Genomic DNA, 20,265 nt, shown 5'->3' on the forward strand with positions numbered 1-20,265 from the left:
TGGTTTACAGCTGTGGTTCAGCTGGTAGCATTCTTGCCTGTGAGTCACAAAGTCATGTCCCACTTCAGAGTATCAGTATATCAATCAAGCTACTCTGGTGCAGTATTGGGCGAGCATTGCACTGTTGGAGGTGTCAGCTTTCGGATGCGACATTAAACCCATGTTCCAACTGACTGCTTGGGTGGATGCAAATGATTCTTGTGGTTATTTTGAAGGACAAGAAGGGAGTTCTCCCCGGTGCCCTGGCCGATATTTATCCATCTATCAACATCACAGAAAACATATTCCCGTTTGTGGAGTTTTGCTGAGCGCAAACTGGCTACCACGTTTCCTTCGGTACAACAGGAACTGCAGTTCAAAAGTACTTCATTGCCTGTAAAACACTTTGAGATGTCCACTGCTCAAGAAAAGCACTACAAGCTCTCCTTTGGTTTTGTGTTTCAGTTCTCTTCAAGTTAAAGGGGGCACTTTTGTTTGGTCCTGAGGGTGGGTAACACTGGGACAAAGTCATAACAGAAGTTGGCTCTGTTCTCCTAGAACATCTTGGGGCCAGTATTGGTGGACATAATATCTGGAAACATCAGATGTGCTGATGACACCATCTTATTGGCCAAAGACAAACAGGAACTATGTGTGATGGTCCAAGAGCTGAGAGATTCAAAGCTGAAATTTGGGTTGAGCTCAAAAGCAACAAGTCGCACTTGATTGCAATTCACGGTGAGAGCAGTGCGACAATTCAGTCTGCAGCCATTGAGAATATAGATCAATTTTAATTTCTGAGGGTGACAACAAATGGGTATTGTAGACCGAGTGGTCAAGTGATTACATGGCTAAACAAAGGGCCCACCTGTCGAGAGTGTGGAAGTTCTTCCTGGAGCGGGGGCAGATTACAAGCATGAAGTAGCTGCTCAGATAGTGAATAAACAACTGTTTATAATAAGTCCTTGTAATAAGTGTTTCAGTAACCCAACATATTTATATAATGTCAGGAGTATGGCACAAGGACTTCACCGCGTCAATCCACTTGGTTTTGATGAAAACATTGCAGACAATTGGGAAAAGTTTGAGAAGGAGTTGCATATTTACTGTCGTGCTGCATTATCTGTCAAGTCAAAAAGGCACAAGCCTACACCTTATTAAACTTAGCAGGCCCCGAGGCCATCGGGAAATTTGAGTTGCTTGTTTTCAGATGGAGGAAGAAAATTAGGACCCTGAAATAATTCTAAAAAGGATTTGCAGTAAAAAATATAATCCTCAGCAGACATGTGTTTAATTCAACTAACCAAAGAACAGATGAATCAATATAATTCTATGGGGCCACCTTGAAAACCTTAGCAAACAAATGTCCATTTGGCACCCTCATCAATGAGTTAGTCAGGGATCGAATAGTCTGCGGGATCCACAGTGTTCTAGTCCGCAAGCAGCTGCTGCAAGAGAAAAATCTGACATTACCAATAGCCATTAGCATCTGCAAGTGAAATGAACATTCAGAAAACAGCAGAGATTTTAGCCGGGAAACATAAGTATTTGCAAAACACTTCACCACACACAGCATCCCCGAGGCTCATGACAGACAACGTTCCCCCTTTCATAGGCATTGAATTTCTAGACTTTGCAAACATATGGGGCTTTGAGCATATCATACCCACAGTCAAATGGTCTGGCGGAATAGGTGGCATGGTCAGCCAAGCATCTTCTGGAGGAATGTGACTACTATGCTGTACTCCTCAACCTGCAAACACCACCACAACAGGTCCTGCACATTGACTCTTTTCCAGACGCACTAGGACTATGATTCCTACTGCTAAGGCTCTACTGCAGCCCAAATTTGAAACCAACGTGAATGGTGCCCTCATGCAACATTGATTGAGAAGCAAAATGCACTATAAAATGCCAACTTGGCCCTTTAACACCTGGTCAAACTGTCAGGTTTCAGACTGCACATGGCCATGACAAGTTGGCATTGGTAGATAGACATACCCCGCAACTGAACATTTATATGGTAGCCCTGGATGGTGCTCACTACTTACGCAATCACCGTCACCTCCTACAGGTGTTGGAACCAAAACCAACAGATACCACAGTACTCCAGTTATCCGGCCTATGACACAGGCTCCCAACACCAGTCGACATGCAGTCTCCTCCAGAGGCCAACGCAGTGAGCCTTACACTCACCAAGCATACTGATGGAATGTTCCAGGTCGTCCACACTGAGGATACCGGACTGAGAAAGACTATGGGCGAGATTCCCTCGTCTCCCCACAATGTGTTTCTTGGTGGCAGGAGGCAGCATACCATTGGCTGGCGGCGGGATCTTCTGGTCCCACCACAGTTAATGGGTCTTTCCATTGAATCCACTGCACGTCGCTGGGAAAATTGTGGCGGGTTTGCGCCATTAACAGGACCAGAAGATCTCACCAGCATGAGCAGCCAGAAGTCTTCACTCTACAACACCCCACCAGTCAGCATAACCACACGCTTAGAGTATCTGAACGACTGAACACAAGATTCTAGGCCTATATTACCAACTAGTCTATAACTGGCTTTCTAATCTCATCTTTCTACAATGAAAAGAGAGCGTGGGGTGCAGAAAGGAGAGGCGATGAGTTATGCACCAGCTGCAACAGCTAAATCCATGCATCACCATATGTAAATAGTTATGCATTGTTAGCCTGTTTAATTTGTATGTTACAGAATAGTCTGTGTACAGTTTACACTTGTGCACACTGTTATATCTCATGCCACCAATTGTCCCAAATAAACGGGGAAGCTGTAGACCGAGTGGTCACATGATAACGCGGCTACAAATAGAGTCACATGCTGGGAGCGTGGGAGTTCTTCCCAGGAGCATGGGCAGAGTACAAGCATAGAATCATAGAATCATTACAGTGCAGAAGAAGGCCATTTGGCCCATCGAGTCTGCACCACCCCTCTCAAAGAACACCTCATTCAGGCCCACAATCCACCCTATCCCCGAAACCCAATAACCCCATCTAACCTTTTGAATACTGAGTGGTAATTTAACATAGCCAATCCATCTAATCTGCGCATCTTTGGACTGAGAGGAAACCGGAGCACCCGGAGAAAACCTATGCAGACATGGAGAGAATGTACAAACTCCACAGTGACCCAAAGCGGAATTGAACTTGGCTCCCAGGCGCTGTGAGACAGCAGTGCTAGCCACTGTGCCACCGTGCCATGAAATAGCTGCTCAGCTAGTGAATACACTACTGTTTGTTATAAGTCTTTCTTGTTAGTGTTTCAGGAACCCAGCACATTTACAGGTGTAACAGCATTAAAATCAAGATAAGGCTAGTAATTGCCTGCTCTACAACTTATCTACTGAATGAAGTATGGACGACACCCAACATTGGTCTGCATTTGAAAAACCAACTTGCAAAATCCCTAATATGGAGCATTGTGCTGTATGGGTGTGAGAGCTGGAAGCTCAAGGGGCCTAATGAAAAGAGGATTATAACTCTTGAAATGTTGCTCTGTTGAACAGTCCTTAAAATCAGCTGGACAAAACAAAGAACCCATGGTGAGCAAAACACTCATGATGCTGGAGATCTGAAATAAAAAGGGAGAGTTCTTGAAATTCCAAGTACGTCTGGCAGCATCCGTGGATAAACAGAGTGACGATTTTGAGTTCAATGTGACTCTTCTATGGCGACTATGCAAATTCAAACTTCGAGAGCAGTGGGTGGCAGGGCGATTGGAGTCTTTCTTCTCGACACCGAATGCCTCCCATGTGTGTGTTTTTGAGCCACTGCCACCCCCCATTCCAGCACCCGTTGAATTTGTCCGCAGCAAATCAATCTTAGCATCTTTTGCAGGCTTTTAGTTGAAGGGAAGAAGTGGAAATTGAGAAACTTTTCAGTGGAGACGGCGCAGTAAGAGAGACTGGTGCCAGTGACAATGGAAGGTGCAATATCAGGATAAAGAACAGGCCAGGTCAGAGAAGGACTGGGTGGCACAGGTATGACATTAGAAACTCGAACAGAGGGATGGCCAGGAATGACAATGACGAGGCCGCAATTAGATCAGCCATGACCTGTCGAATGGCTGGAAAGGCTTGAGGAACCCAATGGCCTACTCCTACTCCTAATTCGCATGTATGTTTTTTTTAAGATGCCTAGAGCCCCTTGTGGACTATGGCTAATTATAGATAGATGGATGGGCCCCCATCTCCCTGGAACAACCCCAGTATTTGGTGCTGACTTCACTTCAGAACAGGGTCACCCTCTCTCCCTCTCCAAAGGGCGGGAAGAAACAAAATTGAGTTCCCGCGTGATCTGCTCCCCACCCCCACGCGGGGGCAACGCATGGGCAGCCCTGGCCCCGCCCCTCCGCCTGACGGACATCATCCCGACGTTGTGCGCGTGACGCAAGGGGTGGCGAACGTCATGACGTACGCGCGCTCGGCTGTGCATGCGTGCGTCTGCGTGACATTCTGATGTTGGTGCCACCAACATGGCGGACCCGAGAGAGCCGGAGGAGATCTGCGCCGCCAGATGCACAACCTCGGCGCACACGGTAGGTTTGGCAAATCCGCCGCCTTCGCCTTCCCCCGCCAAACCACTGGGCGCTATTATTCCGTTATATTTTTGTTGCGGGCTGGCGGAGGATAGATATAAAACAAATCTCAAACCGAGACATGGAAATACTTTGGGTGGGGGGGGTGACTGGGTGAGGGCATTGAGGCGAGTGGTCTGCCGCGGAGGGAGAGGGTGGAATATTATTTGGGGGAGTGGGGCGCACTTGTCAGTCAATCAGAGACACAAACACATGCGAGGCCTTCGGTGTCGAGAGGGAAGGCTCCGAGCCCCCCCCCCCCCCCCAACCGTTTGAATCCGCGTAGTTGCATTATTATTTACTCCTGTGGGGTATGAAACTCTTTGCTGACCGCATCTTCTTACAAATTTAACATCTCGACTTAAGTGGTGCGTGGGCTCAGAGTCTTTTTGCAGCGTTTATTTTATGGATATTTCTGTATGTATCTCATAAATGGCACAAGGTGGAACTTTGTGTGGGGATTTTGATATCGCGATAGTGACTTGGTGTGGCCCATGTTAAGTGGTCCTGCTTTTGTCTGGGAGAGAGAGGTTGCGGGACGGCGTGGGGAGAGGGATTTATTTCTCAAGACTCGGCACATTGTTTTGAAACGCAGAAATCGACGCAGTGCCCATTGATTTTTACTGTTCACTGGTGATATTTGCTAAGGTGCGTGTACATTTGTATCAAAACTTTAAAAGGAGGCAAACTTTAGCCCGTATGTCATTCAATATTCCGAAACTTTGAATGTTTTTATAAGGCAGCTGCTATTGTACTTGAGGTTCTGTGTCTTTAATTGTGGGAAATCTACTCTCAGATCGGAGGGGTATTTTGGGTTGGCGGTGCTAAGTTTGCACAGACACTATTGTTGCAATTTTGGGTTTTAACTTTCACAGTGCTCCCATCCGTGAACCCTTTTCTCTACATTACCATTGCTGTACCTTTCCTGTAATCTTCTCTTTCACAATGGTGGAAAAAGAGGATTAGCAATTGTGTTATGTGTAATAACCATTTTGCTGGATTAAGCTGTCTTCGACTGCTATCTGACTTTTCAGAGTCATGATAAAAATGAATAAGATTTTGGAGATATTTAATTTTATGTTTGTAAATTGAATTGATAAAATGGCATATGCAAAGTCTAAACATGTTTATGGATGAGTGAATCCCAATAATTTTATCCCAAATTATTTACAGTAATAATTCAATTCACAAGTAGTCAGATCTACATGTCCATTAGACAAAATGTAAGCAAATACACACAATTGGCTTCTTTGTATGGCAAGAAATTTGAATTTGTGGTCTTTAGAAATATTTAATCGATTAAGCAAGCTTCACCTAGGATCAAGAGCTCCTGTTTAGTAGGAAATTAACATTTGTGATTTTAGTCCGATTCGAGACCAGTCCCCAACAGCAGCTCTGACTCTGGACTGAAACCCCAGCATTTTAGTTTTATTTGTAAGATTGGAAAGAATGATTCGCTCCAGGAGTGATTGCATGAAGAATTAGGGCTTTGGTTTTTTTTAAATTTAAAGCACCCAATTCTTTTTTTCCAATTATGGGGCAATTTAGCATGGCACATCTTTGGGTTGTGGGGGTGAGTCACAGGCAGACACCTGGAGAATGTGCAAACTCGACACTGATAGTGACCCGGGGCCGGGATCAAACTCGGGTCCTAGGTGCCATGAGGCAGCAGCACTTACCACTGTGCCACCGTGTCGGCCCGGGTTTTGGTATTTTTAAGACAATATAATGAACTTTTAGCTTCGCTCCCAAAAAAGAAACCGCTTCCGATTACCCTTTAACACTACCTCATTTCCCACGAAACAACAAGAAACATATAGCTCTCAATCTACCTTCCATTAACATGGCATAGAGTAATACTTTATTAAACAGATTTGGACTCCTGTTAGAACCCCTTCAGACTCTTGACTGATTGTCTTTAAAAAGCTGGTTCACCTGACATGTTTCAGCATCTCCCTAGTCCACAAACACGACTGTTCTGCTTTACATATTATTACTCTTTTATAACTATCCTACTGTTAGAGAATTGTGGACTCTGCATCAGGCAGATCAGAATTCAGCTCCTCTCTCTCCCAGAGCCTTCTCCAAAATAACTGCCTCTCTGCATTCCTGGGTTCCACCCATCAATTATCGCATCTCCCCAAGTCGTAAAACAAATTATTTCAGCATGTTGCAAAAGCACATAATAGCCCCAGGGACTTCCCCACTCAAAACATTCCTCTGGTCAATTTCACCTGCTGTTTCCTGGAAGCAAAACAAAATATTTGACCACTGCAGTGGAACACACTGTAACCCCAGGCTTTTAACCCTTAAATTGTCCCAATATGTAGACACCAATATTCCTAAAATCCTCCATTCATCAAATTTCTTGTCCAGAAACCACAGACTGCTCTTAAAATTAAATGAACTGTGATTATGGTGTATACTTCACGATTAGTGGAAACTGTGTATTTCTAATATTCAGGTCCCATATCTAAAGCTTAATTAATTTGTTCATGTAAAGAGAGAACTTGAATTCTATTGTCTTTGATGACCTCACAACCAGAGCACTTGACAGCCAATTAAATACTTTCGGAACTGAAGTCACTGCTGTGGGAAATGTGGAAGTCAGTGTACCACACAACAAGCTTCCACGAACAGTGTGATGATCCAAAAGCCTGTTTAGTGGCGTTGATTGAAGGATAGGTGTTGACCAGGAGAGCTCCCCTGCTCCTCTTTGAAAAGTGTTGATGTTTTACGCCCACCTGAGAGAGCAAATGGTATTTAGGTTTAACATCTTATCTGAAAGGTCATTCTGAAATGTCTTTGGAGTGTATGATGGCCCATGTGCTTTTGGGGGAACAAACTTAGTTTTATGATGAGCTGATGGACCCTTTAAGAATGAGATTTCTGGTAAATATGACCAAGCTGCCTGTGAGATAACCAACAGGGAAAAAGCGAGGGGCAACCAAAAGTTAATTACAGTGTTACAGTAGGTCCATGGTTGCAGTTCTGTATTCATGCAGTTTGGTTTAGAACAAGCTGACTAGAGAAAGCATATTTTGAATGCAGAGTCCACTTGAACTTCTGTGTTGGTGAGCAGAGTTTAAAAGCCAAGTTAACGGAAGGACTCCTGACAGTGAGTTGAGCTTCTAGGGTAAGCCAAGCTCAGTAGAGCGAGTGAGATTAAATGTAGGACTGCAGAATTGAATACTAGATCAAGGAGACACGAGGGGTGAGATTCTCCACTCCTGCGCCGGTGGGGAGAATCGCCTGGGCCGCCAATATTTCCCGGGACGCCAGTCCGACGCACTCCCGCGATTCTCCCAAGCGGCGGGAACGGCCCGGTTGAGTTCCGCAGGCCGGAGAATCGCTGGAGACACCCAAAATGGTGATTCTCCGGCACCCCCGCTATTCTCAGGCCCGGATGGGCCGAGCGGCCAGGCCAAAACGGCGGATTCCCCCCGGCGCCGTCCATACCTGGTCGTTGCCGTCGGGAACAGCGCGCGAACGGTGGGGGGGGGGGGGGGGAGGGGGGATCCTGCACCGGGGGGTACCTCAAATGTGGGGTGGCCCGCGATCGGTGCCCACCGACCGCCGGGCCGTCCTCTGAAGGAGGACCTCCTTCCTTCCACGGCCCCGCAAGATCCGTCCGCCATCTTCTTGCAGGGCGGACTTAGAGAGGGCGGCAACCACGCATGCGCGGGTTGGCATCGGCCAACCCGCGCATGCGTGGATGACGTCGGCCAACCCGCGCATGCGTGGATGACGCCAGTAATGCGGCACCGGCCTCGTCATCTATGCGGCGCCGCCTTTACGCGGGCGACAAGGCCTGGCGCGTGTAGATGATGCGGCCCCGATCCTAGCCCATTGTCAGGGCCTGAATCGGTCGGGATTGAGGCCGTTTTGCGCCGACGTGAACCTCGACGGCGTTCACGACGGCGCGGCCACTTCGGCGCGGGAGTGGAGAATCCCGCCCCAGTTGTCTACACTTAAGACACCAATGATGTTTGTGCTAAACTGGGACTCTACTACTGTGAGGCGGTTAGCAGAGACTTGAAGGAACTACCTTGCCCAAAGTGAACGGAAGTTCCAAGAAATCTTAGCCCTAATACGAACCTTTGAAACAGTGCTCAGATCAAGTGGTTAATCTGCTTGTTTCTAACAGGTTACCAGCTTGAGTTATTGGGTGTGCAAGTCAAATGAGTGTAGAATACAAGTTGAGTTAGAACGTTCTAAGCACCTGTGTTCATTCTACTATTAATATATTTAACACAACTGGCTGGTTAATACATGATGTTTGATTTTTGTGCAGTAAAATTATTCCGATTCAATCTGAAGCCTATGGCTTAATTCTTCTAGTAAATACCTGGATTTTAGGATTCTAGAAACAATGTTTCTGCTCTTTACCAAGTGCATAACACGGAGTACGAGCTAGCAGGCAAATGTGCCCGTATCGATCCTCAGTTGACAGCTGCATACTCTGATCACCATCAGAAAATGTGCTTGTTATGAGGTGCAACAGTTTAAAATGTGACAACGTTAGACAATTATATTCATGAACAGGCTGAAAATGTTGGGCTTTGGCGAGAATGGAAAGCAAGGGTAGCATGGCGGCACAGTGGTTAGCACTGCTATCTCACAGCGCCGAGGTCCCAGGATCGATCCCGGGCCACTGTCCGTATGGAGTTTGCACATTCTCCCCGTGTTTACGTGGGTTTCACCCCCACAATCCAAAGATGTGCAGGGTAGGTGGATTGGCCACACTAAATTGTCCCTTTAAAGGAAAAAATGAATTGGGTACTCAATTTGGAAAAAAAAAGAGAATGGAAAGCAAAGTAACTCACTAATTTGTCAAAGAGAACCATTTGTTTGCTCTTTCATTTCTGATTATTCCGTTCTTCCTCCCTGCTGTATTTCTGATGGTTTTATTTAATATGATACAGCTTTCAGCAATGTATTCATGGCACAGAAAGAAGCTATTTGGCCCATTGTGGCTCTGTCGGCTGAAAAAAAAACTAAGCAGCCTAATCACATGCTCAAATCACAGGCTCTAGCTCCTTGTCTGTAGTCCTGTAGGTAACAACAATTCAGGTGCACATCCAAATATTTGTTTTACATTTTAGGATGAAGGTTTCTGCCTTTACCACTCTTTCAGGCAATGAGTTTCATGCTCTCACAGTCCTTTAAATTAAAAGATTTCTCCTCAACTCCTCTCTACTATTCCCCCACTTTAGATTTTTTGCTCCCTGTTTGTTGGCCTCTCTACAAAGGGAAATATGTGGTCTTGTCCATTCTATCTAGGCCCCTCCATTTTATTAACTTCAATTAAATCTCCCCTCGGCTTCCTCTGTCCAAAAGAAGAAAGCCCCAGGGTATCCAATCTCTTCTGGTAGCTAAGATGCTCAGCTCTTTGCAACATTTTCATAAATCTCCTCTGTGTCTTCTCTAGTTTAATCACAGCCTCATTGTAATGTAATGACCAGAGTGAATGTAGTATTCTAGCTGTGGACTGATGTGTTTTAATCCTTTGGCACTATTTATTTTTCTTTTTTACGAGAGATGTATGTTTTCTCGCTTCTAATATCCATCACCACTGTGCTCTGCTTTTGAACTTTGATTCCAGGATCACCGGCAGTCTTAGGATTCATCATAGGAGTCATTGCTTTTGTGTGAATGTGGACAGACCGTGCCGCTCACCCATAAGGGCATTATGAACAAGCACAAATCTGTTCTCTGTTCAAAGTAATCATCAAAAGTGAAAGCTCGAGTTAATTTTTGCTTTGTTATTCATCTTTTGGTGTGGTAATGGTGGGCTGTTAGCTTATTTGGCTGGATGGCTAACATGTCGATCAGATTAATGCTTAACAGGATTTTTCCTTGATCTGGCTGAAGTAGACTTGGGACCTGCCTCTTTGCCCTACCCATAGCAAAATAATGGCCCTTTGCTTTGGTTGGGCAAATGCTTGTTGTAACGAATGTTGTATTTTAGATACACTGGATAATCAACATTTGGCAATTTACAGGTTAAAAGCCTGGGTTAGAGTGTCTTTCACTCATGCAGTTGTCATGCTTTTAAAAGAATCTTGCTTTACAAGATCAAAAGCTTTTGGGAGCCAGTGGTGAAATTGGCCAGTGTAAAAAGCCTGGGCTAATACACTGTTGTTTGACCAGGAGGAAACCCTGGGGAGTTGATTTGTTTTCAGCTTGGGGAGATGATATCATTGCTGGGTGGAGCTGAGGTATTCAGACATTTTGAGAAAGCTTTTTGAGTGGAGTACAGAGCTGGTTACCCTTCAGACCACAAGTAAAGTATTTTGCTCTCATCGGAGGATCGTGAACAAAACAGATTAATATTATTTAATGCTGTGCAGACTTGTCTGAGGAGAAGAAAGAAGCTGAATCAAGCCAGTTGAAACAGCTTTTGAAGATATCCAACCTGCAGGGGTTCTAACAGGAGCCAATCTGTTCTAGAAAGCAAGTATTGCTCTGTGCCATTTGGATTGAGCGCTTTTTTCCCCTTGTTTAATTGGGAGTTGAGTAGTATTGTTTAAGGGGAATTGTAAACTATTTTTGGATGTGGTGTTAAAGAGTTTAATATTGTAAGAAGTCTTGCAAGACCAGGTTAAAGTCCAACAGGTTTGTTTCGAATCACTAGCTTTTTGGAGCTGCACTCCGAAAGCTAGTGATTCGAAACAAACCTGATGGACTTTAACCTGGTGTTGTAAGACTTCTTACTGTGCCACCCCAGTCCAACACCGGCATCTCCACATCAGTTTAATATTGTGTTAATAAAATTTTGTTTTAAAATACCAAATCTTTATTTCTTTGTATAATCACTCATGGAGCGAAGTATTCTTTCTGCACAGTCTTGCAAACTAAACTAAAATAGTGTGGTCTGGCCTGGGATAGTAACATTGTGTATAATCTTGTTAAATTGGGGTTTTTGAATGATTTTGTATGACAGCCATGATGAGCTTCCTCTTCCAGTCCCATGGAAATTTTGACATATTGCAGCATCCTCAGTCCAGTTCTTGCCAACATCCCAAATATGATTACAGATGAGGGAGGCTGTTTGCCCTACCTAATATAATCCTTCGATTAAAAACCACGATTAAGATTCACCAGTATATGTTTGGTGAATGACTCCAGAGTTTGTCATCTCCATTTCCTGACTTCAAAATTTGATCAGCCTTTGTGTGGAAAAAGCACTTCTTGACACCAATCGTGACTTGCCTGCTGCTGGTTAACTCAGGAGCCTTGTTCTGCATTTTGAAATAACATTCAGGATTAATATTTCCCATTCTAGTAATTATCATGTACCTCTAAAGTCTCTTTCCAAATAATCCTTCAACAGAACTGTTTTAGCCAAGATTTGTAATCTTTCCTCATAATTCAGCCTTCGGACACTTGGGAATTGGCCGTTCCTCCTTTCGGGACCACTTTCAGGGTTTGGGTGCTTCTCTGGATCAGTTAGCAGAGGGTAATGTTCAAGCTGCAGACAATTAGTATGGCAATCTCTTATCAATTTATTTATAACACAACCTGGGGATCAACTGAACCTTTTGGTCTGAATGACTGAAATCGAGGATTTACTTTTAAACTGTTGGGCCATCTTGCAAACATTTCTGAGAACAAGTCCCGGTGGCAATGAGCTTATTGCTGCATCTCCTGATGTAAAGTTCTAATATTAAATACTTAATGAATTGGTACAAAACAAAACCCCTTATTCCTTTAAGGTAGGGTGCAGTAGCTGCACACATCTCTTGGAAATATCTGCCCCTAACTGCCCATGGTACTTATAATCCCAGTTGCATTTGAAATCCGCTAATTGTGTGGTGACAGAATTTATGTACTGCAAGAATACAGTTGAATAATTGTTCATTGGTAAAATCATTTTTTCAACCTTGCTAGCTTGGAGCCGGGCTACCTAGTTCAGTGGTGGTTTCAATCTCAGATTTTCTACTTTTTATAATACTAATCTTTGTCACAAGTAGGCTTACATTAACACTGCAATGAAGTTACTGTGAAAATCCCCTAGTCGCCACATTCCGACACCTGTTCACGGATACACGGAGGGAGAATTCAGAATGTCCAAATTACCTAACAGCACGTCTTTCAGGACTTATGGGAGAAAACCGGCGTACCCAGAGGAAACCCATGCAGATATGGGGAGAATGTGCAGAGTCTGCACAGACAGTGACCCAAGCCAGGAATGAAACCCGGGACCCTGGCGCTGTGAAGCAGCAGTGCTAATCACTGTGCTACTGTGTGGCCTCTTTAATTAAATTGCATGATCCAAAAGTCAAAAAGCTACATCCCTTTACTTCAGAAATGCAGATTGTTCGATGTTCTCAATATTTGAAAGAGTGCTCTACTTAAGAGAATGCAATGTATTGAGTCACAAATCGGAATAGCCATATTACTGTGCTTCCAATGAGCTTTCAATGTGATCCCATTTTAACAATTGAAAGTTAACATGACCCAGACGCCAGCAAAAACAAAACAACAATAAAGCAGCATAGTAACATTCAACTGTGTGTATTAGGGCAATGTGTAATACATCATACAGAAATGAAAATCTGTGTTTCCGTCCTTGAAAAAATGTCATTTTATGTACTTGTTTAGTCAAGTTCTCCATATTTCCAGTGACAGAAGACACTTGCAATGACAAAAGCTATCCCTGCAACTCCTTTGGAGGTTGCAACCCACGGTTTGGGAACTGCTGCCACTTAAGATGCTTTAAAACTTATTTATTGGGGGAAGGAATTGGGAAGTGTGGTGAATGAATATTCTTGCAACTGCAGGGATGGTGCATGAAAAAATTCTGGCCTATTTCCAAACACATTGCAATGTTCACCCCATTATACTGTCAAGGGAGGGACAAGTATATTGTGGTCATAATGACTGTCATAAAGATGTCACAGTCACTTTTCTGGGGGGGTATTATAAGCATTTGGGCAGTATATTGGGAATTTTACATTGGAGCTGTTAGTATGTGATACTGTCACTGAGTATTCAAAATTGTTTGATTTCCCCAACACTTTGGTAAACCGTGTGGCTGTGTCAGAAAATTGTCCAGTTCATCACATGATCTTGGCAGCATAAAATCAGAGAAAGGTTACAGCACACGAGGTGGCCATTTGGCCCATCTTGTCTATGCCATCCCAAGGACACCCAGGTGCTCTTTCTAATCCCACCTTCTTGAACCCTGTTCTTAGCACTGTAGCTCAGAGCACTCGGTGCAGATCAAGGCACCTTTTAAAAGAGTTTAGGGTCTGTGCCTTCAACACCAACTCGGGCATCGAATTCCAGACTCCCACTACCTCCTGCGTAAAAGGTTATTCCTCGTGTCCCATCTACACTTTCTGCCACTTCTCTTGAATCTATGTCCCCTGATTCTAGAATTCTCCACCAAGGGAAACAATTTTATCCTGTCCACTTATCTCTTGCCCTCATAATTTTGTTCACGCAATTAAGTCACCCCTCAGCCTCTTTGTTCCAAGAAAAATAACCCCAACCTATCCAATCTTTCCTTGTCGTTTCACTTTTCTAGCCCTGGCAACATTCTTGTAAATCTCCTCTGCACTCTCTCCAGAGCAATAACGTCCTTCCTGTAATGTGGCGACCAGAACTGCACACAATATTTCAGTTGTGGACTCACCAGTGTAACATTATATCCGTACTTTTATATTCTATACCTCTGCCAATGAAGCAGATAATTCCATCTGCTTTTTTAACAGACTTGTCTACTTGAACTGCTGCCTTTAGGGACCTATGTGCCTATATGCCAAGATATCTCACTTTGTCTACCCCTCTTGATATATTCCCATTTATTGTGGGCTCCCCACAACTGTTTGACCTAAATGCATGACCTCCCACGTGTCTGTTGAATTCCAACTGCCATTTTATCACCCACTCCACCAATCCATCTATATCATTTTGAAGATTATAGCTATCCTCTACACTGTCCATCACTCTGCCAATCGTTTGTGTCATCTACAAATTTCCCGATCGTGCTCCTTACGTGTGTCCAAATTGTTAATATAGAACACGAACAGATAGAACACGAACAGTCAGGGCCTCAACACTGAGCCCTGTGGAACACAACTTGAAACAACTTTTGAATTACAAGGGCAGCCATCGAACGTTACCCTTTGTTTCCTGTTACTAAGCCAACTTTTTATCCAGTTTGCCACGTTACCTGGTATCCCATGAGCTTTCACCTTGACCAATCTGCCATGTGGGCCTTTGTCAAACGCCTTGCTAAAATCCATGTACACCACTACCATCATCAACCCTTCTTGTCACTTCCTCAAAGAATTCTATTGCATTTGTGAGGCAAGACCTTCCTTTAACAAGTCCATGCTGACTTTCACTGACTAGTCCATGCCTTTCTATATGACAGTTAATCCTATCTCTCAGGATTAATTCTACTAATTTGCCCACCACAAATGTAAGACTAACTGGCGTATAATTGTTCAGCATTTCCTTCGATCCCTTTTTAAACAATACAAATACGGTTGCATTTCTCCAGTCTCCCAGTACCTTCCCTGTGTCTAGTGAGGATTGGAAAATCATTCTCAGAGCATCTGCTATCTCCTTGACCTCCTTCATTAGCCTCTGAAGCAATCCATCTGGCCATGGCAACTCGTCCACTTTCAAGGATTTCAATCCTGAGTACTTCGTCTCTCTTTATGATTATCCCATTCAGTATCTCAGTGTTCATCCTCGACTACTTGGTCTACATCATCCATTTCCTCCATAAACCCTTCCCACAACCTCTGCATCTACACATAAATTCCCCTCTTCATCTCTGATAGGTCCCATGTTTTCCTTAACTAGCCTTTTACTTTAATATATTGACAAAACATCTTTGGGTTTTAGAACATAGAACATACAGTGCAGAAGGAGGCCATTCGGTCCATCAAGTCTGCACCGACCCACTTAAGCCCTCACTTCCCCCGTAACCCAATAACTCCTCCTAACCTTTTTGGACACTAAGGGCAATTTATCATGGCCAATCCACCTAACCTGCACATCTTTGGACTGTGGGAGGAAACCAGAGCACCGGAGGAAACCCACGCAGACACGGGGAGAACGTGCAGACTCTGCACAGACAGTGACCCAGCTGGGAATCGAACGTGGGACCCTGGCACTGTGAAGCCACAGTGCTATCCACTTGTGCTACCGTGCTGCCCAACTTTACTTTACTTGCTTTACGGGCTAACTTTACTTGTAATTTTTTTTCATGCCCTCCCTTTGATTTCCTTATTTCCTTTTTGACTTCATTCCTGCACTTTCTATACTCGTCTAGGCTATCTGCAGTGCTTAGTTCTTTATGCCTATCATATGCTTTCTTTTTCTATTTGATCTTCCTCTGGACAGCCGGGGGGGGGATCTAGATTTGGCAGGGCCACTCTTATTTTTGGAGAGGACTACTTGGTTAATTTAGGATCTCTCCTTTTCGTGCTTCCCACTGGTTTTCCTCAGATTAATCCCTGAGCAATGCTGGTCAGTCCACCTCAGCCAAGTCCCTTCTTATTTCTGCAAAATTTGCAATCAGCAACCAACTTCCTCAATTTAAAGTTGCTAAGTTTTCGATTTTTCAGATGTTAGGACATTACACAACACTTGTTGGAAGTTGTGAAGGAAAGTATGACAACACTACTTTTCCTGGGAGATTTAACTGGACAATTGAAGTATATTAATCAACTTTTTCATTCTGACGTTCTTAGTACATTGAAGCAGATTCTTTATTTTTACTCTTGTTTTAATGTAAAACCTAATTGGCTTGAATGTAATCCATTTTTTGTTTTTTCTCTACTGGTAGTTTTAAAAAATAAATTTAGAATACCCAATTATTTTTTTCCAATTAAGGGGCAATTTAGTGTGGCCAATCCATCTACCTGCACATCTTTGGGTTGTGGGCACGGGGAGAATGTGCAAACTCCACACAGCCAACTGACCCAGGACCGGGATTGAACCCAGATCCTCGGCGCATAGGCAGCAGTGCTAACCACTGCTCCACTGTGCTGCCCTTCTACTGGTAGTTTAATCAAACCTTCATACAGCCCAATCAAATTAAGAGTACCGTAGGGCAGTGAATGGTAATATGTAGGTCTGTTGCATTCCCTGCATCTATTTTCGCAAACATTGACCATCCTGATTGAGACGAGCAAGCAGCATAGACTGAGAATCAAGCATTTAACATTTGATGTGTTTTATTTTTATTTTGTGCGATGTGGATGTCGCTGGCGAGGTCTGCATTAGTTACCTATGTAATTGCTTTTGAGACGGTGCTGGTGAGCTGCGTTTTTGAACTACCGCAGTCCATCTGGTGTAGGTGTATGCACAGTGCTGTTAGGGAGGAAGTTCGAGGATTTTGACTCCGCAGCAGTGTAAGATAAGAACAGCGATATATTTCCAAGTCAGGATCTGGACATCCTAGTGCATGAATTGCAAAAGGTTGGTATACAATAATTTGGAAAGCTAATAGAATGTTGTTCTTTTTTTTTTAAATAATATTTTATTGAAAATTTTTGGTCAACCAACACAGTACATTGTGCATCCTTTACACAACATTATGACAATACAGATAATAATGACCTTTTTTATTTAAACAAGAACAAAAGAAAACAACAACAAATAAATAAATATTAAATAACAAAAATAAAAACTAGCCCTAATTGGCAACTGCCTTGTCTCAGGCCACCCCCCCCCCCCCCCCCCCCCCCCCTCCCCAAGTCCTGGGCTGCTGCTGCTGCCTTCTTTTTTCCCCCATCTATCTTTCCGCAAGATATTCGACGAACGGTTGCCACCGCCTGGTAAACCCTTGAGCCGACCCCCTTAGGACGAACTTAATCCGCTCTAACTTTATGAACCCCGCCATATCATTTATCCAGGTCTCCACCCCCGGGGGCTTGGCTTCTTTCCACATTAGCAATATCCTGCGCCGGGCTACTAGGGACGCAAAGGCCAAAACATCGGCCTCTCTCGCCTCCTGCACTCCCGGCTCTTGTGCAACCCCAAATATAGCCAACCCCCAGCTTGGTTCGACCCGGACTCCTACTACTTTCGAAAGCACCTTTGTCACCCCCATCCAAAACCCCTGTAGTGCCGGGCATGACCAAAACATATGGGTATGATTCGCTGGGCTTCTCGAGCACCTCGCACACCTATCCTCCACCCCAAAAAATTTACTGAGCCGTGTTCCAGTCATATGTGCCCTGTGTAATACCTTAAACTGAATCAGGCTTAGCCTGGCGCACGAGGACGACGAGTTTACCCTGTTTAGGGCATCTGCCCACAGCCCCTCCTCGATCTCCTCCCCTAGCTCTTCTTCCCATTTCCCTTTTAGTTCGTCCACCATAGTCTCCCCTTCATCCCTCATTTCCCTATATATCCGACACCTTACCGTCCCCCACCCATTTCTTCGAGATGACTCTGTCCTGCACCTCTTGTGTCAGGAGCTGCGGGAATTCCCTCACCTGTTGCCTCGCAAAAGCCCTCAATTGCATGTACCTGAATGCATTCCCTTGGGGCAACCCATATTTCTCAGTCAGCGCTCCCAGACTCGCGAACTTCCCATCCACAAATAGATCTTTCAATTGCGTTATACCTGCTCTTTGCCACATTCCATATCCCCCATCCATTCCCCCCGGGGCAAACCTGTGGTTGTTTCTTATCGGGGACCCCCCCAATGCTCCGGTCTTTCCCCTATGTCGTCTCCACTGTCCCCAAATCTTCAGTGTAGCTACCACCACCGGACTCGTGGTATAGTTCCTTGGTGAGAACGGCAATGGGGCTGTCACCATAGCCTGCAGGCTGGTCCCCCTACAGGACGCCCTCTCTAATCTCTTCCACGCCGCTCCCTCCTCCTCTCCCATCCACTTACTCACCATTGAAATATTAGCGGCCCAATAATACTCACTTAGGCTCGGTAGTGCCAGCCCCCCCCTATCCCTACTACGCTGTAAGAATCCCTTCCTCACTCTCGGAGTCTTCCCGGCCCAAACAAAACCCATGATACTCTTTTCTATCCTTTTGAAAAAAGCCTTCGTGATCACCACCGGGAGGCACTGAAACACAAAGAGGAATCTCGGGAGGACCACCATCTTAACCGCCTGCATCCTCCCTGCCATTGACAATGCTACCATATCCCATCTCTTGAAATCTTCCTCCATCTGTTCCACCAACCGCGTCAAATTTAGCCTGTGCAATGTGCCCCAATTCTTAGCTATCTGGATCCCCAGGTAACGAAAGTCTCTTGTTACCTTCCTCAACGGTAGGTCTTCTATTTCTCTACTCTGCTCCCCTGGATGCACCACAAACAGCTCACTCTTCCCCATGTTCAATTTATACCCTGAAAACTCCCCAAACTCCCCAAGTATCCGCATTATTTCTGGCATCCCCTCCGCTGGATCCGCCACATATAGTAGCAGATCATCCGCATATAAAGATACCCGGTGTTCTTCTCCTCCCCTAAGTATTCCCCTCCATCTCTTGGAACCTCTCAGCGCTATCGCCAGGGGCTCAATTGCCAGTGCAAACAGTAATGGGGACAGAGGACATCCCTGCCTTGTCCCTCTATGGAGCCGAAAATATGCCGATCCCCGTCCATTCGTGACCACACTCGCCACTGGGGCCCTATACAACAGCTGCACCCATCTAACATACCCCTCTCCAAACCCAAATCTCCTCAACACCTCCCACAGATAATCCCATTCCACTCTATCAAATGCTTTCTCGGCATCCATCGCCACTACTATCTCCGTTTCACCCTCTGGTGGGGCCATCATCATTACCCCTAACAGCCTCCGTATATTCGTGTTCAGCTGTCTCCCCTTCACAAACCCAGTTTGGTCCTCATGAACCACCCCCGGGACACATTCCTCTATTCTCATTGCCATTACCTTGGCCAGGACCTTGGCATCCACATTGAGGAGGGAAATTGGTCTGTAGGACCCGCATTGTAGCGGATCCTTTTCCTTCTTTAAGAGAAGCGATATCGTTGCTTCTGACATAGTTGGGGGCAGTTGTCCCCTTTCCTTTGCCTCGTTAAAGGTCCTCGTCAGTAGCGGGGTGAGCAAGTCCAAATATTTTCTGTAAAATTCAACTGGGAATCCGTCCGGTCCCGGGGCCTTTCCCGTCTGCATGTTCCTAATTCCTTTCACCACTTCTTCTACTGTGATCTGTGCTCCCAGTCCCACCCTTTCCTGCTCTCCCACCTTGGGAATTTCCAGCCGATCCAAAAAATCCATCATTCTCTCCCTCCCATCCGGGGGTTGAGCTTCATACAATTTTTTATAAAATGTCTTGAACACTTCGTTCACTCTCTCCGCTCCCCGCTCTGTCTCTCCTTCCTCGTCCCTCACCCCCCCTATTTCCCTCGCTGCTCCCCTTTTCCTCAATTGGTGTGCCAGCAATCTGCTCGCCTTCTCTCCATATTCATACTGTACACCCTGCGCCTTCCTCCATTGTGCCTCTGCAGTGCCTGTAGTCAGCAAGTCAAATTCCACATGCAGCCTTTGCCTTTCCCTGTACAGTCCCTCCTCCGGTGCTTCCGCATATTGTCTATCCACCCTCAAAAGTTCTTGCAGCAACCGCTCCCGTTCCTTACTCTCCTGCTTCCCTTTATGTGTCCTTATTGATATCAGCTCCCCCCTAACCACCGCCTTCAACGCCTCCCAGACCACTCCCACCTGAACC

The 20,265-nt window shown here is 45.1% G+C and overlaps 1 protein-coding gene across 5 annotated transcripts in view; it reads left to right on the plus strand.

Moving 5' to 3' along the window:
* Window positions 1–20,265, plus strand: part of LOC140418151 (zinc finger MYM-type protein 4-like) — a 397,827-nt gene that overhangs the window by 203,254 nt on the left and 174,308 nt on the right. The window contains exon 1 of one of the 5 annotated variants that reach the window (XM_072501593.1): window positions 4,441–4,536. The exons of the other annotated variants lie outside the window; for them this stretch is intronic. Coding sequence (XP_072357694.1) covers window positions 4,474–4,536 — 63 coding nt within the window. The 5' untranslated portion in view covers window positions 4,441–4,473. Of the gene's footprint in view, window positions 1–4,440; window positions 4,537–20,265 lie in introns of those variants that run through there. 5 annotated transcript variants of the gene reach the window in all.

This window comes from Scyliorhinus torazame, chromosome 1 (genome assembly GCF_047496885.1).
Source record: "Scyliorhinus torazame isolate Kashiwa2021f chromosome 1, sScyTor2.1, whole genome shotgun sequence".
Classification (NCBI taxonomy): domain Eukaryota; kingdom Metazoa; phylum Chordata; class Chondrichthyes; order Carcharhiniformes; family Scyliorhinidae; genus Scyliorhinus; species Scyliorhinus torazame.